Consider the following 22166-nt stretch of genomic DNA (forward strand, 5'->3'; position numbering starts at 1 on the left):
TTATTAAAAAGAACACTGACAAGAGAATTCCAGGGGCAGAGCCATGGACTTAGCTATTGCAGGTTGAAACTTCCAACTCTGTTTCATGACCTAAGCAAGAGATCCCATGAATCTCTGGGTGGCAGAGCTGGAGATAACAGAAGACCCTGGAGGAACTATATCATCAAGCCCAGGAAGCTGCAGAGCCTCTTCAAAGGGGCTTTAAAGCCGTCCTATGTGTTGGGGAAAAGCTGACCCCAGCAGGGCATTCTTCCTCCTCCCCATTCAGTCAGAGCTGCCTTGCTTTTATATATTTATTTTTACATTTGGCTTTTATGTAAAATCCCTTCTAAGAAAAGGAGATGGCAGCACAGTGAGCAGTTAGGAGCACAAACCAGCTCTGTTAATAACTAGTTGTGTGACTTGGGAAAATCCCTCAGCTTCTCTGCGCCTTAGATTGCTTATCTGTAAATGGGAACATCACATGATCATTGTGAAGATTTATTGAGATAGTACGTGAAGAAAAGATTTTGACCCACAGTACATGGCACATGGGAAGAAATCAATAAATATTGGTTCTGGTTATGGTAGTTATTATTTTAAAGGATTCTGTGGCTGACAAGTTTGGAAACCAATTTCCCAGTCCATCAAACATGGCGACCATTTATAAGGGCATTCCAAATCTAATGAGATACAACATGGACTCTTCCTCCCCAAAAGACTGGTCTGATGGCTAGAACTTGACTCCATTGCAGAGAATTATTCCTTAGTCAAATGGAAATAAAGTGACAACAAGTACCAACATATTCATTTCCCAGTCCCTCCCCTGAAACATGCATAGGCCCCAGCTTCTTATCAGGTGGCCCCTCCCAGCTTGCTCACAAAGGGGCGGAGTCCGCAAGTACCCTCCTTCTTCTCCACCACAAAGACCTGGACACTGCGACCCTCCTCTGTCTTTCTGACACTGGAGCATCCTGAAATGACGCCTTCCTCCAGCACCCAGTGGTGAGTCTTCAGGAAGCAGCTGCTCAGGACCACCTCAATTTTCTGCTGCTGGCAGTGCAGGGCCACCAACACCCTGGGTAGTTCTGTAGGAGGACAACAGCCAGAGCAGAGGCCTCCTGAGTTTCCTAGGATGATGCCATGGGCAGGGGTACTAGGTCTTATCTGGGTGGAGGAGACACTGTGGGGATATTAGCCCGACCCACGATGACTCCCTTAAACAAAGACTCTGCCTCACAAGAGGTGAGACGCCTCTGCCATAATTGCCCTGGGGGCCCCTTATCCCTGGCCTTAGCTGGTCCACTCAAAATCTCTTTCCCAGGAACTGAGCCTGGAAGGAGGCGATAGAAAGCTTGAGAGTTGTGAGGCAGCCATCTTTTGCCACGTGGGCTGAGAGACGGGAAAAACCAGTGTATGGAGAGAGGAACAAGGTACAGAAGGGGAGAAGGTAAGGGGAGGGGACTCCTTGCTTTTGACCACATTCAGTTCCAAGTCCCAGTCCCTGGAGAACCTGGCTGGAGCCTGCCCTCGGGCTTCATGAGATGCCCTTATAATAAATTCCTTTGTTTCTCTTTCAGCAGCCCCTTTGGTTTCTGTTACTTGCCTTGCAAGATTATTTTTGGAGATACTAATTTGTTTTGTTCTTTGATTTCCTTCCCATTTCAAAAGGTAGTCTGGGCCTTGGGGGAGTTTTGAGGGCCCTAAACTGCTTGAAATCGGTGGCTCATTCTTTCTTGTCCTAAACTCCTGAAGAGACAGCGTTGAGGGATGGGAGGGAGGGAGCACCTTTGAGAGCCATGAGGGAGAGGGGTCAGAGTCTTCAAATCCTCTTCAGTAATTCTTAGTCTCATGAGTCAACAAATTTTTTGTTTCATGTTTTCAATTTTTAAAATTACTTACTTAATTAATTTGCTCCAGTCAATTAGCGTCGATTTTCTGCCCCTGGCACCACCCAGTGCCCTGATACGTGCCTTGTACCAGTGCTTTTGGGTGATGAAGGAGAAACTAATACTTAACCCTTCCCTTCTTTCTAGGCCTGCTCTTTCTGTATTTTCTGTTGAAGTTGGGATGAACCACTTACAGTTAGTCATTAAAAAATAAAACATTATGGGAATATTAGTGTAAAACATTTCTGTAGACTGAATGTTTGCGTCCTCCCCAAAATCCATGTGTTAAATCCTAACACCCAATGTGATGGTATGAGGAGGTGGGGCCTAGGGGAGGTGATTAGGTCATGAGGGTGGAGCCCTCCTGAATGAGACTACTGCCCTTATAAAAGACCCCAGGGAGCTCCCTTGCCCCTTCCATTATGTGAGGACACACCAAGAGGACAGCTGTGTATGAACCAGAATGTGGGCCCTCACCAGATACCAAACCTCCTGGTGCCTTGGTCTTGGACTTCCAGCCTCCAGAAATGTGAGAGAGGTTTCTGTTGTTCGTAAGACACCTAGCACATGGTATTTTGTTATAGCAGCCTGAACTAAAACAAATTCATATGTCCAGCTACCTTTCCTCTTGCTAGAAATCACCTCTACCCAGATGGACTCTTTAGATGTCAGTGTCTGACCAAACCTCACCGGCCCTCCCATACCCTTTGGACGTGCGTTTGTCTGGGCCTTCACAGAGTTGTGGAGGGTTCTTTGCTGTTCAGATACAAGTTTCTCAGACTTACTTGAGTGGGCATAGTAGCTGTCATTGTACATGCAAACTCCCCCATCAGCTGGGTACTCATCCAAAGCGCAGACTCTTGCTCCCAGACTACTGCTCTTGTTGTGCTCAGGGGAGGTTTGATTGGCCCCAGTCATGGCCGAGGATTCTCTTGTCCCCAAGTTGCTGGGGTTAAGGGCTGTTGAATGAGCAGCTGTTGTCTCAGGTGACTGGGTCATTATAGTGCCAGCACTGGGGGCTGATTCCACCGGCTGGGAAGGTGTTTGTTTGATGGTGTTCTGATGGCTTTCCGACAGCACGCTCATTGTGCAGGCTGTTGTTGGACTTGGTGGTGCAGCTGCAGTTACCCCTTCCTGAGCCCCAGATGTGTTTGTTCCAAGAAGAGTTACCCCTAGGGTGGTTGTGTTTAGTGAAGTGGTATGGGTAACTGCACTGGTTGTCACAAGTGAAGATTCTTTCACATCAGTGATTTTGTTTGATGTTGTTGGGGGTATCATTGTAGCTAACTTCTCAGAGACAGTGATTGTCATGGACCCTGATGAAGTAACATCCTTGCCTGGTATGTTTGGTGCTACTGGAGCTATGATTGTGGCTGGCTTTGGAGAGTCAGCAGACACTGATGAGCCCAATCCATTGACTCTGGAGCTTGATGCTAATGGGGCTGCAGTTGGAGCACTCTGATTCTGTTTTGAGCTGTTAGCTGAAGTGGCCATGCTGGATGAGGCTGTGCTTCTGGATGTCCCTCCCTGGTCCTTCAATATAGACATCATCATGGAATCTGACAGTTCTGTGCCCTTGGACGTTGTGGTGGTAGAAGTATTTGATCTCTTCTCCTGAGTCTCATGTACTGGGGTTATCTGCTGCTGGCTCGTGGTGAAGTGGGAGAAGTAGCTGGTGTTATATGCTTCTGGGACTCAGACGTTGCTGTCCTGCTGGTGGTCAGTGAGGTGTTGGATGGAAGTGCAGGGACATTGTCTCTCTCGTTGTTGTATGAAGCTGAAATTGTGGATAAACGCGCCACAGTTCCCAGGGTCACAGAGTTGTTTGTGGAGGTTATCGTAGCTGACCCCCCAGGTTGTCATAATGCCTATAAAACAAACAAAAAGAAACCAATACACCTGTCTCCTCCACCAATGCACTGTTGTCCTCAGATGTTCTCACTTACCAAGTATCCTTATTGGAAGATTCAATAAAAATATCCTTGTTAACTGCATTATTACTGGCTTGCATTCATTTATGCACTAGCTCTGTGCTAATAGATCTCAGCTGGTGCATGTCAGGGAGAGGGAATTTAACTGGTTCTGGCAAGTATGTCTCATTCCGCTCAAGGACTATTCTGGAAACAGAGTCAGCAAAAGATGGAAATCTATTATTGCACTCAATCTTTGATTTCTTGATACCTTTTTTGATGTGAGTTTCTTACTGCACTGTGATCCCAATATTTAAAGATATACAATTTTTTGTACAATGTGACCCCTAATTCCAAGCCAAGTGCTTCATTTAGTGCATTAGCACTCAAGTATATTTCTGACATCTTTCAGTTTTTCACCTTGTCTGAGTAAGGGGCTGCTTCAATGCAAAAGCCTTGATGCATTGAATCCTCACATCCATCCCAAGGTAAGGACTATTATTTCTACTTATTACATGAAGAAACTGAGGCTCAGGCAGGTGAAGTCATCTGTGCAAGGTCACACAGCCAGGAAGTGGCAGCACTGCATTTGAAACCAGATCCATCAGTTCCCGGATGTCAATGTCTTCCCAGCACGCTGCACTGCCTCACAAAAATATAACTTCATTCTCATGGCTGAGCCAGCTACTCTCTCTACACGGAAAGGCACAAATCAGCTACACTGAGCTGGATCCCTTAGAAACCTTTTCTTTTCCCCTGGGCAATGGGCAGAAATAGGTCCATCACCTGATGCCTCACCACTTAATGGCAGTTGTCAAAGGACTAATTCAGAAAACTGGAGGTGACCCAGTCCAGTTGATGGGCTTGTCCTTTCCACAGCCTAGCTCTGAAGAGGCACTGACCCTTCTCCCAACCCCTTCCCCCATCTGGCTTCTGCTTCTTCCACCTGACCCCTACTTTCTTCTAGACCTGTGTGGAGCTATGGAGTCACAATAGGGCAGGAGAGCTGGCCACGATACATGGAAAGATTATGGGAAATCTAGACCCTAGACCTGGCTCTACTACTGACTTGCTGTGTAATCTTGGGGAAGACGTCACCCCTCTTAGTGTGTCCATGTCCCCCTCAGCACAGTGAGGGACTCAGGCTTAATATTGCAGGAGTCTTCTAAACTCTAGTAATCCATGGATCTGTCTGCAACAAAATTCTAGGCTGAAAGGAACAGATGTCTTGTTACAGAGGTCTCGAGTTTTTATTTGCAGGAAGAGATGTTTCCATTGGATTTGATTTTATGTTTTACCCATGTGGTTCACCAGTTGTCCCTGCCGCCTTATGAAAAAATCCATCCTTTCCCCACTGATCGATTTGTCATGTTGTCTGTCATTACGCATCCAGACCGATTTCCCTGCTCTTTCATTCCGTTGGTTCACTTGTCTATTGCTGCACCAACACCACATTATCTTATTATCTTACTGTTACTTTAATGTAAGTCTCAGTATCTGGTAGAGTGAGTCTCCCATCTTGCTCTTCAAAATTTATCTTGGTTTTTGTTCTTCCTTACTTATATGTATTAGAATCCACTAATCAACTTCTATAAAAAAACCATGTTGGGATTTTGACTGGAAGTGTGTCACAATAAGATGTTTGGTGAGAATTGACACTTATATGATATTGAGGTCTCCTGCCCATAGCAACTCCTTTGAGAAGCAATGGAGTGCGACCTGGACTCTAAAGTCAGACCTGGAACAGAATCCCAGCTCTGCGTTGAGGGGACAAATCACTTCATGTCTCTGAGCCTCAGTTTCCTCAACTGTAAAACAGCAACGATGACAGTACCCACCTCACTGACGGTCATGAGAATTAAATGAGATAATGCATATGAAGCACTTAGCACAGTGCTTAGCATATAAGTAGAACCTGCTATTGGTAATGATTATCCCCTTCTTCGCCTCTTATTAAAATTGGTGCTTTGCCAAGGATACTCCTGTCCTTGGAAAATGTCATGACTCATGGGATTGCTGAGACATGCAATTTCTTGCCTTCTCCCAATATCTTCCCCCTTACTGACCTAAGAGCTCAGGATCCAGGGCTGCACTCCTACACTGGGCTCAGTGAGGCGCTGGAGTAGGGCAGGGGAGGGCAGCAGTGGTCCAAGCCCCTGGGCCCTCAGTTCTGGGCCAGATTGAGAGGGAATTAGCCTTTTGAAACCTTGAGCTATTGGCCCAGCCCCAGTGGGAAGGACAGACAGAAAAGGGGATACAGCTGAGATGACAGACAAAATGGAGGGAGTGGACAGAAAAAGACAGTATCCTGGATGAGGATGGATGGGTAAAGCCAGAAACTCCTTAGAGTTCATACCATCATGTTTCTGCCTCTAAACTCATTGGTGCCCCAAGCCTTTCAGACAATCTAGGGGTGGGGTGAAGGATAGCTGTGCTCACATTATAAGATCCTCCTGGGCACACTGCCTGATCTTCCACCACTTTCTTCCCCTCCCTGGTGAGCCAGAAGAAGGGCTGTGAGAGCCCCCAGAGAAGGATGGATGGAAAGAGTGTATGTGGATACTCACCAGGCAGACTGAGGGCTCCATCTTCAATAAATAGCAGCAGCAGCAGCAGCAGCAGCAGCAGCAGCAGCAGCAGCAGCAGCAGCAGCAGCAGCAGCAGCAAAAGCCACTGGCTGCCCATTGTTCTGCTGGTTGATGGTCCTGGAAGGTCCTGGGAAGGGGTTCTGGCTGGAACAGGGGAACAGACAGCAGCTCCAAGCATTGAGGCACTGCTGGCACTGGTGCCACCTCTCACCTGTCTGCTGAATGTACCACCCCATCCCCAGTTGTCCAGATTCCTTCCCAGCAGGCCCCAGGGGGCTTTGCAGGGCTGGAACCAGTGCTGGTGGGAAGGGATGGAGGGTGGAGTTTCCCATCAGCTGCAATCAGTGGGTCTCTGGGGACTCCCATTTCAGATGGTGAATATCCCCAAGGTCTCTAATTGTTAGTCTTTGCTGAACAGCTGGGCCTTCCAGCCTTCCCTTCCCCTCACCCAACATCAGGGAACCTGAGTCTCAGCCATAGGGCTGATCTCTTCAGTCTCCCAACTCTGGGGGCTGAGATCTTGCCATTTGATTTTAGAGCTGGTGATCAATCTTATCTTCTCCCCATTGCACAGATGGGGAAAATGAGGCCCAGTGACTTGCCCAAGGACAGGAACCCTCCAAGGAAGCTGTTGGTAGTGCCCAGGACTGTTCACAGCTTCCTCAGACTCTGCATTGCCTGCCTCAGGAACCTGCTGTGGCTCTCAATGGTCTTTGGTGTGAAGGTTCTGAAGAGGTCTCACAGGTCCCAAGTTCTCCACCAGATTTCATTCACCTGACTCTCAAATTCCTCCTGCTGTCTTCCAGGAAGCTTCAGTGCTCTTCTCCAGAGAGCCTGCCAGGATCCACACTTTGCCCAGTCATTCTTCTTTTGTCCCAGGATGGAGCTTCCTGTACATGCATGACTTGAAAAATGGTGACCCCATCAGACTAGAACTCCTCAGAATGAGGACTGGTCTCTACCTCCAAACAGAGAGAGGGGGTAGAGCTGTCTCCTTCAACAGAGAGCCATTTCCAACCATAAGACCCAGGCTTTCACCCCCAGAATTTAGGACCCCAAGGACAGGAACTAGATCTCTATCACTAAAGTCAGAAATTTTCAGGGTGTGGATTCTCTCTCCCACTAGACTGGAAGCTCTGGAGGACAGCCGGTGACTCTCCCATCGGATATCAGGCTTTTGAGGGGCAAGGTTGCCCCAAGGGCTTAGAGAGATCCACCAGTCACACACATTGATCCCAACTCAAAACTTTATTGTCAACACACAGATACCTGGCCACACTGACCTCACCTTTTTCTTCTTGCTGCTTGGGCCACTTAGACCCCACCTAACTCTGGTCTGGCAAGGGACCAGGGATGCCCATCCTTAGGACCCCGGCTGCCTTGGTCAACACCCCCTTCTGTGCTCATCCTTGCTGTAGGGCTCCCACTCTCATCCAGCATCCTTCTCCAACCTGGCTCCTCTGGACCTGGGGTTCACAGGCACAAGCCCTGGAGATGCCGCCCCCTTTACATCCCTAGGCATCTGCCTAGGTATAAGGGAGAGGTTGGGCTCAGGCCAGGCTGTGCCAAGTCATGCTAGTGATACAGGGAGATGCAGCAGTTGGGTGTGTGTGCTCATGCCCCTTGGCTCCAATCCTGCGCTCTCAGCGGCTGGTCTTATGTTTGTTAAGGAGTAAATTTGTGTTGGATTCCTGAACCTGCAAACAAGAGGTCTTGTCAATCCCCCAACCCTGACATGGCAGATGCACTCTTACTCCCTTCCTCCGGCTTCAACAGCTGCCCATTGAGGCTTCCCAGGGAAGTTTTTCATGTCTAACTCTAGCCTGCCTAGTCTCTTCTCTGAGCGTGGGAGCCCAGGCTGTGGACATTCACAACGCTCCCAGTCAGATGGTGTGGGAAGCAGAGAAAGAACCTAATGTGGGAGTGTGTCCTTTTTCTCCCTAGAATCTTCCTCCCTCAGGAGGAGGCTGCTTTTATGCACCCTAGACAGGACCTGAGGATCCTATGACCCCAGTGGGAATAAGTATCTGCCATTAAGCAGGCAATCAGTAGCTCAAGCCCCACTAATAAAGTGTGGTTTTGAGGGCACCTAAAACCCAGACGGCTCAGTAGGTGGAACCCTACAGGAGGGGCAGGGCCTCCTGGAGAAGGCAAGGTTGGAACCTAACCGGACTGGCGGTGACTGCTGGGGTGCTTGGTAATCTAGAGGGTGGACCAGATCTTGGAACAGACAGAAACCTTGGCTAATGGGGCAGAGGCTGAACTGGGCAGGGTGGTCGGATGAGCAGTGATTGGGTAGGAAAGGGAAGCTGGGAAGCCGCACATTTTCCCTGTTTTTTTTTTTTTTTTTAATTGGAGGTTGTGATATATACTATTTTCTTATTTATTTATCTAAAATTTAATAAACCCTTAATAACAAAGTTATACATATGCTATTTTTAAAAGTCAACCAGTCAAACAAAAACTGTAATAGAAATAGCAGCCACCTGCCCCAGCCTTCCTCACTTGGATTTCTGCTCTATAGACATAACCAATTTGAACTATTACCTATTTCTCATGGAATACATGGCTATATTCCTAAACCATATATTCTTGCCTCCTCGCCATTTCAGTACCTCTGAGATCTTTGAGTCTTTCTTATTCTAAGGGGTATATAGAATAATGGAGATCCCTTTAATTGGTGACATCTGAAATTTGATAACTTTCTTGATTTTATTTTTCAAATCTAGGTATTATTTGTTAATTTTGTCTCTCATGACTAACCTTTTCCCTGGTGATGAGCGCGGTGATTAAGTCTTGCTGGATGTCCATGGAGGACACGCTCTCTGACAGGCTCCAGGACACGTACCTGTGCTTCAGCTCCTCCTCCAGCTCCTGGTTGAAGCGGATGGAGTGTACCTCGTTCACTATCCTGAAGGGGGAGAGGTAAATGCGTCCCAGGGGTGGGGGTTGGGGGGCAGCCCTCCCATGTCTTCCCTGGTGACCACTCCTCTTCGCCCTCCTGCTTTACTCTGATAGAGACCCAGACTGAGGCTCGAGGCTCCTGTGAGGTGGGAGAACCTGGGAAGTCTGGATTCCAGCTCCTCCACCGAAAGGCTGGGGAAACTTGGGCAAGTCACTTAACCTCTCTGGGCACCAGGGTCTGCATTATAAAATGATGAGGGCATGAGGCCAGAAGAATCTGAGGCTCCACTCAGCCCTGACTCATGAGACTTGGGGGTACCCCCAGTACCCGCCCTACGTGTTGAGCTCATCTCGGATCTCCTTGTACTGCATCTGGTTCTCCTGTATTGCCTCGAGCATCAAGCAAAAGTTGTCGCATGTGTTTTCCGAGAGGTTCGACAGGGGGCCCCGCACAAGCGGCTCCTGGGAGACACCAGGCTTCTCCAAACGGGCGACCACACAGTGCACCAGTGACAGCTGGTTATTCCAGATTCCCTCGCCATCACCTGTCTGGGGAGGGGGAAATGGAGAGGGGAGGACAGCACAGCTGGTACTTCCTCTCCCCTGGCCCCTTCCTGCTTGGCTTTTGGGAGGGTGACACTCAGGACAGCAGGGTTCTAATGTCTCTCATTTCAGCTCCAACCAATATTAGCCTCCCTACTTTGCTGTGGGACCTCACCTCCAAATGCCAAGCCTATCCTACACCTCTTTAGAAATTGATAACCTGTTTTCAAAACTTACCCCCTCCCTCATGTCACTCCTAATAAATCCTACCCAGCAAACTTCTGAAGCCCCGTCTAGTCTCAAGTCACAGCCCACAACCCTCAACACTGGGTAACACTCCATCCTATGCTCCCCAGCCTTTTAGAATTTCTATCCCTGAATGAATAAAACTGTAGCTAACATTTACTGAGCTCTTAATATATGCCAAGTGCTATTCATTTATCCATGAAATTCTCAAAATAGCCCTATAAAGTAAGTACTATTGTTATTTCCATTTTATAGGAGAAGAAATTGAGGCTTGGATTGACTAAATGCCCTAAGGTCACCCAGCTGCTCAGTTTTGAGTTGCCATAGAACTAGATATCTAGGACCTCCACATCCCTCCAAAGCCCCAGCTGGAGAATTGACACTCAAGATGGGGGATCTGCCCCCAGGTCTCAGGCTTTGCTTTCTCCAGACCCTCAAGTGTATGAGTGTGCACGTGAGTGCGCACGCACGCACACACACACACACACACACAGCCACACTCAAGTCAGCATTCATATACACTCTCCCTCTTCCCCCCTCTGCCTTCCCCGTCTCACTCACCTCACTGAAGGCTATTTGACGCTGCTGCCCCTGCTCTCCTGCCTTCATCATTTGCTCCAGATTGGTGGTTACCACGACGACCAACAGGTTGATGCCAATGAAGGCACCAATGGTGATGAAGATGGCAAAGTAGATGGCGCCCCCAATCTCCATTGCATACTCCCTTTTCTCCATCCTGGAGATGGCAGTCAGGGGCCCTATCACCTCCTTGGCCCTTTGGGCCTCCACTTCCTCATCTATGAGATGGGGAAATTATCTCAAGGCCTACTGGGACTTCTGTGCCTCACTGCTGTTGTGCAGATCTAATGCCTTACTCCTAATAATCCCTGCAGCTGCTCTTTACTGAGCACCAGCTGTACTGCCAGGCAGTGGGCGGTCCTCAAGCCAGCCCTGCAAGGTGGGGATTTGTACATCAGCATTATCAAGTTTAATCTATTGGTAATACTCTTTATTTATGTTGTTCTAATTATACAAAGTAATTCAAGCTCATTATAGAAAGATCAGAAGAAAAATATTACAGGAAAAAAAAGCCCACCCACTGTTAATACCTGTTTTAAATCTCACATAAAATATTTTCCCAAATAATAGTTTTCTCTCTCTTTCTTGCTGTGGTGTGTCTGTGTGTGTGTGTTTGTGTGTGTATATCATGCCAGTCTCTGCTAATCCTCATGGCAATCCATGACACAGTTAATACTGTATTATAATCCTCAATTGATGGATGAGGAAACTGAGGCTCAGAAGGTTGCATGACTAGTGCGGTGGAGCAAAGACTTAAAAGCCCAGCCCACTTTTATTGCACACTCTATAATTTCCCCACTGCCTGCATCATAATGAGAAATGAGTGCAGAAGCCCCTTACCAACTGGGCTTCTACTCTCACACAAAGAAGGTAAAAGGAAATCAGTCAGGGGAGTGGACTGGAAACAAATAGTGTTTAGACTTAATGGGAAAGAGGTAAAGACCAGAACCCAGGTAGCCATCTGTGGCCAAAAATGACCTTGGGCAGTGGTTCTCAGAGTGAATAAAATGAAACCCTAAGTTCCCAGGAGTCCAGGCAGCCTGGGGGCTCCAGTGCAGCTGGGAGGCTGCCCTGGAAACCCCAGTGCAACCACCGACCTGCTCCCTTGCCCAAGGCCTAGCTGTCCAACTGTTTAGTACAATGGAAGAAATCTCCAAAACAGGCCTGCAATGGGATCTTGAGTGGGTGGGGTTTCAGGGGGAAGGGGCTTAAAATAGACTATAAACCCACAGACCCCAGCTCCAGGGAGTCTCCTTTTCTCCAGTTAAAACCCCAGGAACCCCCCTCCTGCTGGACGGTCTTCATCTCAAACCCTGGAGCTGCAGTCTCATTGAGAGCCCTTCTCCCTCCCCAGTCAGCTTTTTGACCCCTGGGAGCCCCAGTCCCTGCCTTGCTTGGCTGAGCTGGGCTTCCCCCACAAAGTCCATGGGCACTTACTGAAAATCACTGTAGATGTCCACCCAGCCATCCTGGGTGATGCAGATAAAGAGGGTATACAGGGCAACTTGCATGTTCTGGAAATGCATGGGCACGAACGCACCAAAGAGAGTGACCCCAAATACAGAGAACACCTGTCAGAGAGACCAGAGACCGCCCAGACTTCACCCAAGGGCACTAGAGATAGGACATGAAAACAGTTGCCGAGGGAACCACAGAGACTCAGGACCATTGCCTCTCTTCTTCTCCAGGCACACCTGCATCCCTAGTGACCCACAGGCCTGTCCAGGGAAAGGGAGCTACTGGTGGGGGAGGGCACTGACCAGCATGAAGAAGAGGATGAGGGCCATGATATTGGCCATGTCGGGCACTGACTGCAGGATGACGCGGACGATCCGGCCCAGGGGCTCCACCGCCATGCAGACATGCACCAGACGAAGCACCCTGTGGCAGAGCCTCTGAGGAGCGCCCCTTGGCCCTTCCCAGACCCCTCCTCCTCACCATCCCTCCCCACCCAGAAAGGTAGGGCTGATCCCACCTGCTAACAATCTGTTGTCTCTTTCCCAGGGCAGGTCCCTTATTTTCTCCAAGTTCCCTGCTTACCTGAGGGTGTAGGTGATAGAGATATTATTGAGTTCATGAATGAAGAATCCCAGGAGCAAGATAAAGATGATAAGGAAGTTGAGGATGTTCCAGCCATCCTGGGGAGTGGGCCAGCCCCAGCAGGGTCTGTCAGGCCCTGCCCATGGGGACTTCATGGGTCTGCCCTCCCTATACCCCAGGGATGGGGGCATCAGTGGCCTTTTCAGAGAAGGGCCAGTCATAGGCCATCCACCACTGTTACTCATCCTGCTGTGGCCCCAAACATGCCATAAAACATGCATGCGCTCACTGTCTCACATACGTGTCAACAGCCATGTGCAGTCCCTGAAACACACAATGGAGTCTCTCAAACACACACAGTCAGTTCCTAAGCTGAGCACCCACCTTGGCTAGTACACTACTGACAATGGCCTTGCCCTGCAGTCAGGTGACCTGAAAGTGTCTGGATGCTCCAGTTTTGTGTAACGCACACTCCCATTAATAATAAGATGAAAATAAATACTGGGGGGAGAGAGATAGCTCAGTGGTAGAACACATGCTTAGTAAGCATGAGGTCCTGGGTTCAATCCCCAGTACCTCCATTAAAAAATGTTAAAAATTAAAAAAATTAAACTGATAAAAACATTAAGGAGCAGTGCTTCCACAGCCAGCTCAGAGGTGATCTAGCTCTCACTGTAGAAGAAAGAAAGACACATTTTGCAAGCCCTTTGTCCAATACAGCACAAACTCCTTTAGGATGGGGATGAAGAAAAGAGACTCACAGGTATGAAAAATTCAAGCACAGCCACCACAGAGAGGAATTTGTTGTAAGAAATGATCTCTACTTACCTTTGACCAGTGATCCCACTTCTAGAAATCCAACTCACATAAACTCTGGTACACGTACAAAATGACATTTGAAGGAGGCTGAAGACAACTAAAGTGTCCAGCAATCGACTGGGACATGGTTGAATACACTACTGCACATTCATTCAATGGGATACAGTGTAGAATAGAAAGAAAATGAGAAAGATCTCTATGTACTGATAGCAAAAGACCCATTAAGTGACGAAAGTAAAGTGCAGAACAGTGTCTACAGTATGCCACTGTTAGGAAAGGGAGGACTAAAAATAATACATATTTGCTTATGATTGCAAAATAAACACTAGGAGGATAAACAAGAGACTATAAATAACAAAGATTATCTGAAGAGGGTGGGGGTGGGGGGAGATGAAGGGACAGGAGTGGAAGCAAGAATTCTGTCTGTGCCTTTCAATATAATTTTGAACAATATGTAGCTGCATTAAATATTCAAAAAGAAAACCATTTTAATGGACAAAAATGGTCCTAAGTTTACTGGACAGTCCAATAATAAACACAAGCCCTCCTGGTGTCTCACTTTCAGAGTGTCGGTACCTGATCACAGACACAAGGAGACACAAGTCTGTCTAAGATCCATCCCTCTATCCATTCAGCTTTAAGCTTCTACTATATGCTACACCTTGAATCAGATCCTGAAGACAGAGGATTCCTGCCCTGCTAGGCTCACAGACTGTTTTGAAGGAAGTGGATAGACAGCACACTTTAACTCCAGGTGAGAGGTAAGTACACAGTATTAGGGGGTCACAGAGCAACAACTAACCTAGCCTGAGAGAGACAGGAAGACTGCCTGGAAGAGAAGACACCTGAATGAATCTTAAGCTGTAAGTAGGAGTAAAGCAAGTGAATGAGCAGCAGGGAGCTTTCATAGACCAGGGGTCAGCATGGACAAAGACATGAAGGTGAGAAACAGCAGAGTGTGTGTGTGTGTGTGTGTGTGTGTGTGTGTGCGCGCGCGCGCGCACGCGCACAGGCGTGTGTGCATGTATATATCAGGGAAATGCCACTACAAGCAGCTTGATGTAGCTGGAACACCCAAGGGTGAGGCCAAGAGTGATGAGGCTGCAAAAGTAAGCAAGGGCCACATCACGGAAGACCTTAAACACAATAAGACATTTAGACCTGATCCTATAAGCAACAGGGAGCCACTGCAGTAATTTAAGGGTACTTTGTCCTGGGCCTTGGGAAAATCACTTTGATGGCAGGTCGGGTACACCGGAAGCCATAGCAACATCCTGGTGAGAGAAGACAAGGCAAGAGCTAGTGGGGGTAGCAGAGATGGCGAGGCAGCGAGAAATCTGAGAAATATTTAGGTGGTGAAATAGTAATTAATAGATTGTGGAGATAAGGAGGAGGGAGGAGCCACATGAGGGCAGTGGAAAAGGGAGAGCTGGGGGCAAAACTTTGGGGAACCCCATGTGGCTGGGTGATATTTGAGATATTAACTTGCAGATTTTCTTCCCTTCCCTACATTCTCCCTTTCCCTCCCCTTGGCTTCCCTTTCTGTCTGCCCATTCAACAGGGAGCAGTCTTTGTACACTGGTACCAGGAGAGGGGATGGGGGTAGGGAGGAAGGCAGCAGAAACAGCCTCTAACAAGCCCTGGCATTTGGTACTAGGAGCCTGGCCCCAGATGAAGGTTACGGTTTGGGACATTGGTTCTGGAGGGTGATTTTGCCCTCCAGAGGACATTTGGCTATGTCTGGTTACATTTTTGATGTCACAACCAGGAAGGTGCGCTAATGACATCTGGTGGGTAGAAGCCAGGAATGCTGCCAAACATCCTACAATGCACAGGACAATCCCCCACAACAAAGAATTATCCAGGCCAAAATGTCAACAATGCTGAAGCTGAGAAGCCTTATCCTTGAGGGGATGAGCAGAGTGGCTTGAAGAAACACAAGATACTCAGGCTGGCTCCAGTTCTCCTATGCTAACAAAACGCTTAGCCTTGAAAGTGCAAGCCCTCCTAACCACTGCTGAAAGAAATCTCAGGTCTACATGAAGGAAGAAATGCTGTCTCTTATGAAAATCTCTGATACAAGATCTTGTGGTAGCTCACAGTGAAAAAAAAATGTGACAATGAATATATGTATGTTCATGTATAACTGAAAAATTGTGCTCTACATTGGAATTTGACAGCACATTGTAAAATGACTATAACTCAGTAAAAAAATGTTTTAAAGAAAAAAAGAAAAAGAAAATGTCTGCAAATATCCTATAACAAGTTCTGAAAAAGTGGTGCATTGAAATGTACACAAAAAGCATGGTGCCTCCTTCCCAAAAAAAGCAGCATGGTGCCTATTCTCGTCTCCACTGTGGAGACATGCAAACATGAACCATCCTGTTCTATTATCTGTTAATAAACATCCTCTCAAGTGCTGTTTTCACAAAGCAGTCTTTAAGACATGCGGACTTCAGAAATACTGTTCTAGGTTCTACACTCTGTGTTCTATGAAGTGACACCTCTAACTCCTGGAAAGCTTGTAGTTCTAATTGGTTGTCCTGGTAATGTATGTATGTATTTGTTTACTTAAATGGAGGTACTGGAGATTGAACCCAAAACCTGGGGCATGCGAAGGATGTGCTCTACCACTGAGCTATACGTGCCCCCCATGGTATTTAAATGATGCTTCCCTTTTATGAAAGGTATAAAGTTTCCTTTAAAGCCTCTTTTTGCACATGCTCAAAGGCAAGAGAAATCCCTTGACTCTAGAAGTCCTGTTTGAGTTTTTATCTAATTTTATGTAATGTTTAGATCTGTTCCCACCCAGATGGCTTTTTGATACTCTCCAGAACAGGGGTCAGCAAACTACAGCCCAACAGCCAAATCTGGCCAGCAGCCCTTTTTTTGTGAGACTCTCAGGCTTAGAATGATTTTTATATTTTTAAATGGTTGAAGGGAAATCAAAAGAAGAACAATATCTTGTGATGTGAAATTTATATAAAGTTCAAATTTCTGTGTCCACAAATAAATTTTATTTGGAACACAGCCACGCTCATTCGTCTAAGTACTGTCTATGGCTGCTTTTGTGCTCCCACAGCAGAAGTGAGTGCTTGCAACAGACACTGGATGGCCCACAAAGCTGGCCCTTGTGAAAATTAATAAAAGGAAACCTCACTACAGTGGATTCGGTGGGCCAGAAGAGGGAGCTCTCACACAGTTATCACTAGATGTCAATTACAGGAAGAATTGTCAGTTTCAGCCCCAACCTCAGCAGAAGAATCATCAACAGGAAACAATTATCAGTTACAGGCCCCAACAGGAAAAGAGGTACACTCCATTTCCTGCAAGAAATCAGCTATTCCAGCATCCCAGCCAATGAGAAACCATCATCACCTTGAACTCTCATTTTTCTCCAATGAACTTTAGTTCAAAACAACCCCTCCCACCTTCCTCCTTTTTCTCCATAAAATAACGTTCTTTGTTTGTTGGACTTGCCTATTGCTTTTGCTGTAGCTTGCTTGTCCTGAATTGCAATTCCTCTGCTATTTCCAAATAAACCCATTTTTGCTAGTAAAATAATTGTTTTATTTTTAAGGTCAATACCCTTCACAGAAAATCTTTGCTGATTCCTGCTCTTGAACTCTGTAAATTAAGATGGATACTCTCGATTGCATTTCTCAGATAATGAAATCAAGGTTTTCCCAAGATCACAGAACTGCAGAAGTCTGGATCAGGTGTTGGAACCCAGGAGGCTGCACTACTAGTACAAGAGTTACTTTCTGCCGTGTCACAGACACCTCACAAGTAGTCAGTCTCTCTCTCTGCATGCACACACACACACACACCCCTCAGTTTATAGGGTCAGGTGTGCAGGGGTAAGGCCTAGGCGGAGTGCAGTCCCTAAGGAGGAATAGAGGTGATGGCAGGAAGGGCCCAGGATCTCACCTTCCAGAAAATCCAGAAGCCATTTAACCAGCCAAGGAGAAGCTCAAAGATAAGGGTGGTCAACACAATGTCATCTATGGTAGAGAACAACTCATAGTGTTTCTACATGGAAGACAGAGAAAAAGAAGGGCAGAGAGGTCAGTGGAGTGGGGCCTGGGCAAGGTGAGGGAGAAGGGATGTTTGCAGGGGGGCGGGGGAAGGCCTGGATTCCTGCTGTTCTTCATCCTTAGCATCTTTGTAGCCCCCTTTAGAGCACACCTTCCATGTATGTACCAGGCATTGTGCTAAGGCCGCAAATGTATTATTTCATCTTACCATTACCATTGTGCCTATACAGTAGGTTTTATATTCCCATCTTACACTTGAGGAATCAGAGAGGTGCCCAAGGTCAGACAGCTAGTGATAAGGATTGTTGTCTGACTACAAACCTTTGCTCCTAACCTCTAGAGTAGGAAAAGGAAGGTGGAGGAAAGGCAGAATAGACTCCAGGATTGGGAAGAAAAGTCCTGGCCCTTGAGATGGAGGACACCAAGACCCATCCTTGCTTCTCTGGTTGTCTCAACCATTCCTGCTGCTCCAGTTCCCAAATCCCTCAGGCCAGGCCTGACCAAACTCCTGGGTATCCTCCCCCACTCATGAGTCCAAAACACGTCCCCTGGGTAGCTGGATTGATGGATGGATGACTCTGAATTCTGTTTAAAATCCAACTCACTTTCACCCAATCTCCCATTAAGCTGTGACCCTGCTATAGTTTGTGACATGAACAGCCCTCAGCCCTGACTGCACCCTGGCAGTTACCAAAGTTACCTGGACTCCTCCTTTTCTTCACCTTCATGGCCCAAAGACAGTGTCTCAAGTCTCACAGCCACACGTGGAAGCCTCCTGCTCCCCACACCTTGCCACCACCCCCATCCACTGGCCAATGTGAGGCTGGACAGAGCTCCTTTAACTCAGATGGGAGCTAAAGATCATGGATTCCCTGCCTGTTCCAAATTCCCAAAGGGTATCATGGGCCATGGATGTCTGCCTATAAGGAAGGGCTTTCTTTCCCCTTTTCTGTCCCTTCATCTCCACTCTGCTGGTCACTGGAGGCAATAGGCTCTCCTCACTATTTATTGAAAGAGCTTCCCAGATGTCCCCCTGTCTTCTTTAAATCATGAGCATCTATGGCTAAATCAGAGTTGCCTTCTCCACCCACAAACTTTCCATGGTTCTCTATGGCCTACAGGATAAGGTTCAAAACCAGCCTGGCATTCACAGGCTTCTAGGATTTGACCTTTATGAGCCCATATCCTATATCAGGGTTTTTAGCATTTTTGACTAGGACTCAACATAAATTTATTTTACATTTTACATCATAATGCTGGCTTGCCCTCTCCCTCCCCGCTCTCTCTTTTGTTCATGTGCACACATGCACGCACACACACAATTTCTATTCTTTTTCATTCTCTTTCATTCTACATAAAAATGCTGGTATCTGCGCTCTGAAATGATTTCATGATCCACTGATAGGTTGCAATCTTCCCACTAGTGTACTCATTCTGCAAACCTTGGCAATTAGGTGTCTGCTTCCACCACATCAGAGGCAGCTCTTGTCAAGGTCACAAGAGCTAAATCCAAGGGATGCTTCATGGTCCTTATTGTGCCTTGTCTCCCAGCAACCTCTGACCCTGCGCCCCTTCCTTGATAGTGCACCTGGGGTTCCTCTGTGCCCCTGGCCACTCCTCCTCAGTATCCTTTGCACCTCTCCTCTATTTTCTGCTCTCTATGTGGAGACACTCCTCAGAGCTCTGTCTTGGCTTTCTGTTCACTTAACACTCTCTCCCAGGCAACCTCATCCATCCCTTTAGCTTTGGCAACCATTCACCTAGATACTGGTCACTCTCAGGTTGCCACCTCTACCCCAGTGCTCTTTGTGGTGCTTCAGATTTCATCACCAGCAACTCATTAACATCTCTGTGTGGATATTGCATGGGTACATCAAACACTACAGAACTCAAACTGACCTCAGTGTCCTCCCCAAACCTGCTCTCCCTATGTCCCCACGTCCCAACAAACAGCACCATCCCAACACAGTTGCTTGAGTCAGAAACATAACTTCCTGCTCTCCCTTTTCCTCCATGTGTGAGACAATGACCAATGTTAAAGTAACTTGTAGTAAGTGCTCGCTAAGGGTTCGCTATAAAGAAAATCAATCAGGAAGGCCTATGGATCTGACTCCTAGTGAATTTCAAATGCATGTAACCTCTTTCCCTCCACTGCCATTGTCCCCATCCAAGCCCCATCATCTTTCACCTGAGCATCTGCAACATGTCCTGCTTGCTCCATATGCCCCCATTCTCAGTCTCTTCCTTCCACAGTCCACACTGTGGCAGCCAATGTAAGTTTTCTAAAATACATTTCTAGTCATGTAACTTTCATACTTTAAACTTTGGCTTTTCAATGATGTAGGATAAAGCCCAATCCTCCTTAACATTACTTAACATTACTGGACTCATCAGTCACCACCTTGGATGTTTAAAAAATATTGATTTTCAATAGCATTCATGTATGTGGTATACTCCTCATCCATCAAGGATAAGACTCATGTCATAGTGGACTTCAAGCCGGACACACAGAACTCACTTCTATGCTGTTTCTTTCTGCCCAAAACACTCCTCCCCACCTCTCTGCCTGGCCAGCTCCTACTCATTCTTTTCTCTCAGCTTAAATGTCCCTTTCTACAGGAAGACTTCCCTGACTCCCCCAGATTAGGCCCAATGCCTCCTTTGAGCCTCTACATACTCTGTGACACCCAGGCACTCGTAATTACATGTTTGTACCTGTCTGTGACAGAACTGGGTCTGTTGTGTCTGTTCCTGGAACCCTGGCACTGAGTGCAGTGTCCAGTGCAGAGTGATTCTCTCTCAGTGACTATTGAGTAAAATGGGATACCCTTCCCCATGAGGCACCCATTTGCCTTCCTCTGCTCACACTGTCTTTCTCTTGCCCTTCCTCTGCAAATCCAATGCATTTATCAAAGCTGGGCCCCCTCTACCATGAAGTCTTTCTTGATCTCTAGACCCCTGGAAGAGGGTCTAGAGACCCTCTTGAAGAGCATCCAATCCAACCATCATGAACAGATGAGGAGTCTGAGGCCCAGAAAGGGAAGTGCCTTGCCCAAGCCCCTGTTAGATAAGCAGGGGCAGAGGTCAGGCTGGAGTCCCACCTGGCCAAGGACGGAGTTGGTGCGGAGAGCGATGGTGATGGCGTTGATCACCAGCAACATGGCCAGCAGCAGCTGGAAGGCCGAGTGTCGGAGCAGCTGCTTGACATACATGTGAGTGATGAATTCCTGCATGTCCCAGGCATCCTGGGAGAGGGCGGGGGACCTTCCTTCAGGCAGGCATCACCATAGGAGGCCTCTGCCTGGACATTTGCTCTCAGTGAATGGGAACCTTTGGGGGCCACTCTAGGGGAAAGATTGCCTGAGAAGGAATTATGGGATGGGGGCATCAGTGTAGAGGTCACAACCTAAATGGCCACTAAAAGTGAGTCACTTCTGGGGGATCTTTGTTGGGGTCATTGCAAGGCAGACTCTTTTGGACTCTCTGCTGGGGAGTCACTGTCATTATATAGGGACTCCTGTGAGGGGCACAGCCAGGAGGTTACTAATATACCATAGGGGGTGGGGTCACAGGTGCAGAAGGGTCACTGTAGGGGTGAGGATTGCTGCAGGCCCCCCCATGGGCTGCAGCCCCTTAAGCTTGTCCCTACCTTTTTGCTAGTGATGTCTCGGCGGTTGATGAACCCCTGCTCCTCTGGCCGGTTGTAGGGCTCATGAACAGCCCTCTGCAAGGGTGTGGGGAGGGCCCATCAGTACATCCACTGCCCTCTTGGACACAGGATGGTCCTCCAGGGCCCCACCCCACCCCAGGATGCCCAGCTGGGGCAGTGGAGCCAGGTAGGGGCTGCCTACCATGTGGTTCAAAGGTTTGATATTGCTGGTGTCTGTCCAATGCTGCCACCACATCCTTTGGTTATCTGCCATAGTTGCTCAGTCTACCCCCACTCGTCAAAGAAACTTCATTCTAAGCGGTCCTGCTCCCCTCGCAGTGATATCATAGAGGACTCTGTGACCTCTGTCTGCATTCCACCAAGGAATTCCCATACTAAGAGAAGTTCCTCCCACTGCCTCCCCTCCATACCCCACAGATAAGGCCACAGACACCATGGGGCTGGGTAGGGTCAGAGGTCAGAGGTTGATGAGAGCAGGTTACGTCTCCTGTGCAGCCTGATTGGAGACACAGGGGTATGTCCTTGCTCTGCATCGAGGAGCTGGAGGTGAGACTAGGCCAGGGAGAGAAGAGAAAGGTATTTCTTTCTTGGGCCTTCCTAGCAGACCTCAGCCTGCACCCCTGCCCACGGGCTACCCATCGCACCACCCATCTCCAGGGCTGCCCACCCTGCATTTCCATGTGAGGTATGTTTCCCCATCTGTAGAGTGAAAGCTGGTCTCAATTTCTCACTTTGTCCCGCTCCTGGAGATAGGGGAGGAGAGCACCGTCTGGTCTCTGAAGAGTTAGGGAGAGATGGGCATGAGAAGCCCTCACCAGCCACAGATCAGCAATCTGTCCTGGCAAGCATGGGGCTTTGGGTACAGAGTCCAGGCTGGTGGGCTGTGCAGTGGGCTAGTAATCAAGCGCATTCACCCCCATCTGACAGCTTTTCACCCCAGAGCCCTCTGGGAAGCAGATTCC

General features: G+C 47.9%; 1 protein-coding gene across 1 annotated transcript; it reads right to left on the reverse strand.

Moving 5' to 3' along the window:
• Positions 1–7603: 7603 nt before the first annotated feature.
• On the reverse strand, positions 7604–21502 carry CATSPER4 (cation channel sperm associated 4). The gene is made up of 11 exons (XM_010993726.3): positions 21386–21502; positions 21184–21258; positions 20636–20779; positions 17428–17529; positions 12679–12776; positions 12399–12519; positions 12076–12209; positions 10621–10795; positions 9608–9819; positions 9130–9277; positions 7604–8063 (listed from the first exon to the last, which is right to left on the reverse strand). The coding sequence occupies exons 1-11, from the start codon at positions 21455–21457 to the stop codon at positions 8010–8012; spliced, it is 1335 nt and encodes a 444-aa protein (XP_010992028.3). The 5' UTR covers positions 21458–21502; the 3' UTR covers positions 7604–8009.
• Positions 21503–22166: the final 664 nt, after the last annotated feature.

The sequence above is a fragment of the Camelus dromedarius genome, chromosome 14 (assembly GCF_036321535.1).
Source record: "Camelus dromedarius isolate mCamDro1 chromosome 14, mCamDro1.pat, whole genome shotgun sequence".
Taxonomy (NCBI): Eukaryota; Metazoa; Chordata; class Mammalia; order Artiodactyla; family Camelidae; genus Camelus; species Camelus dromedarius.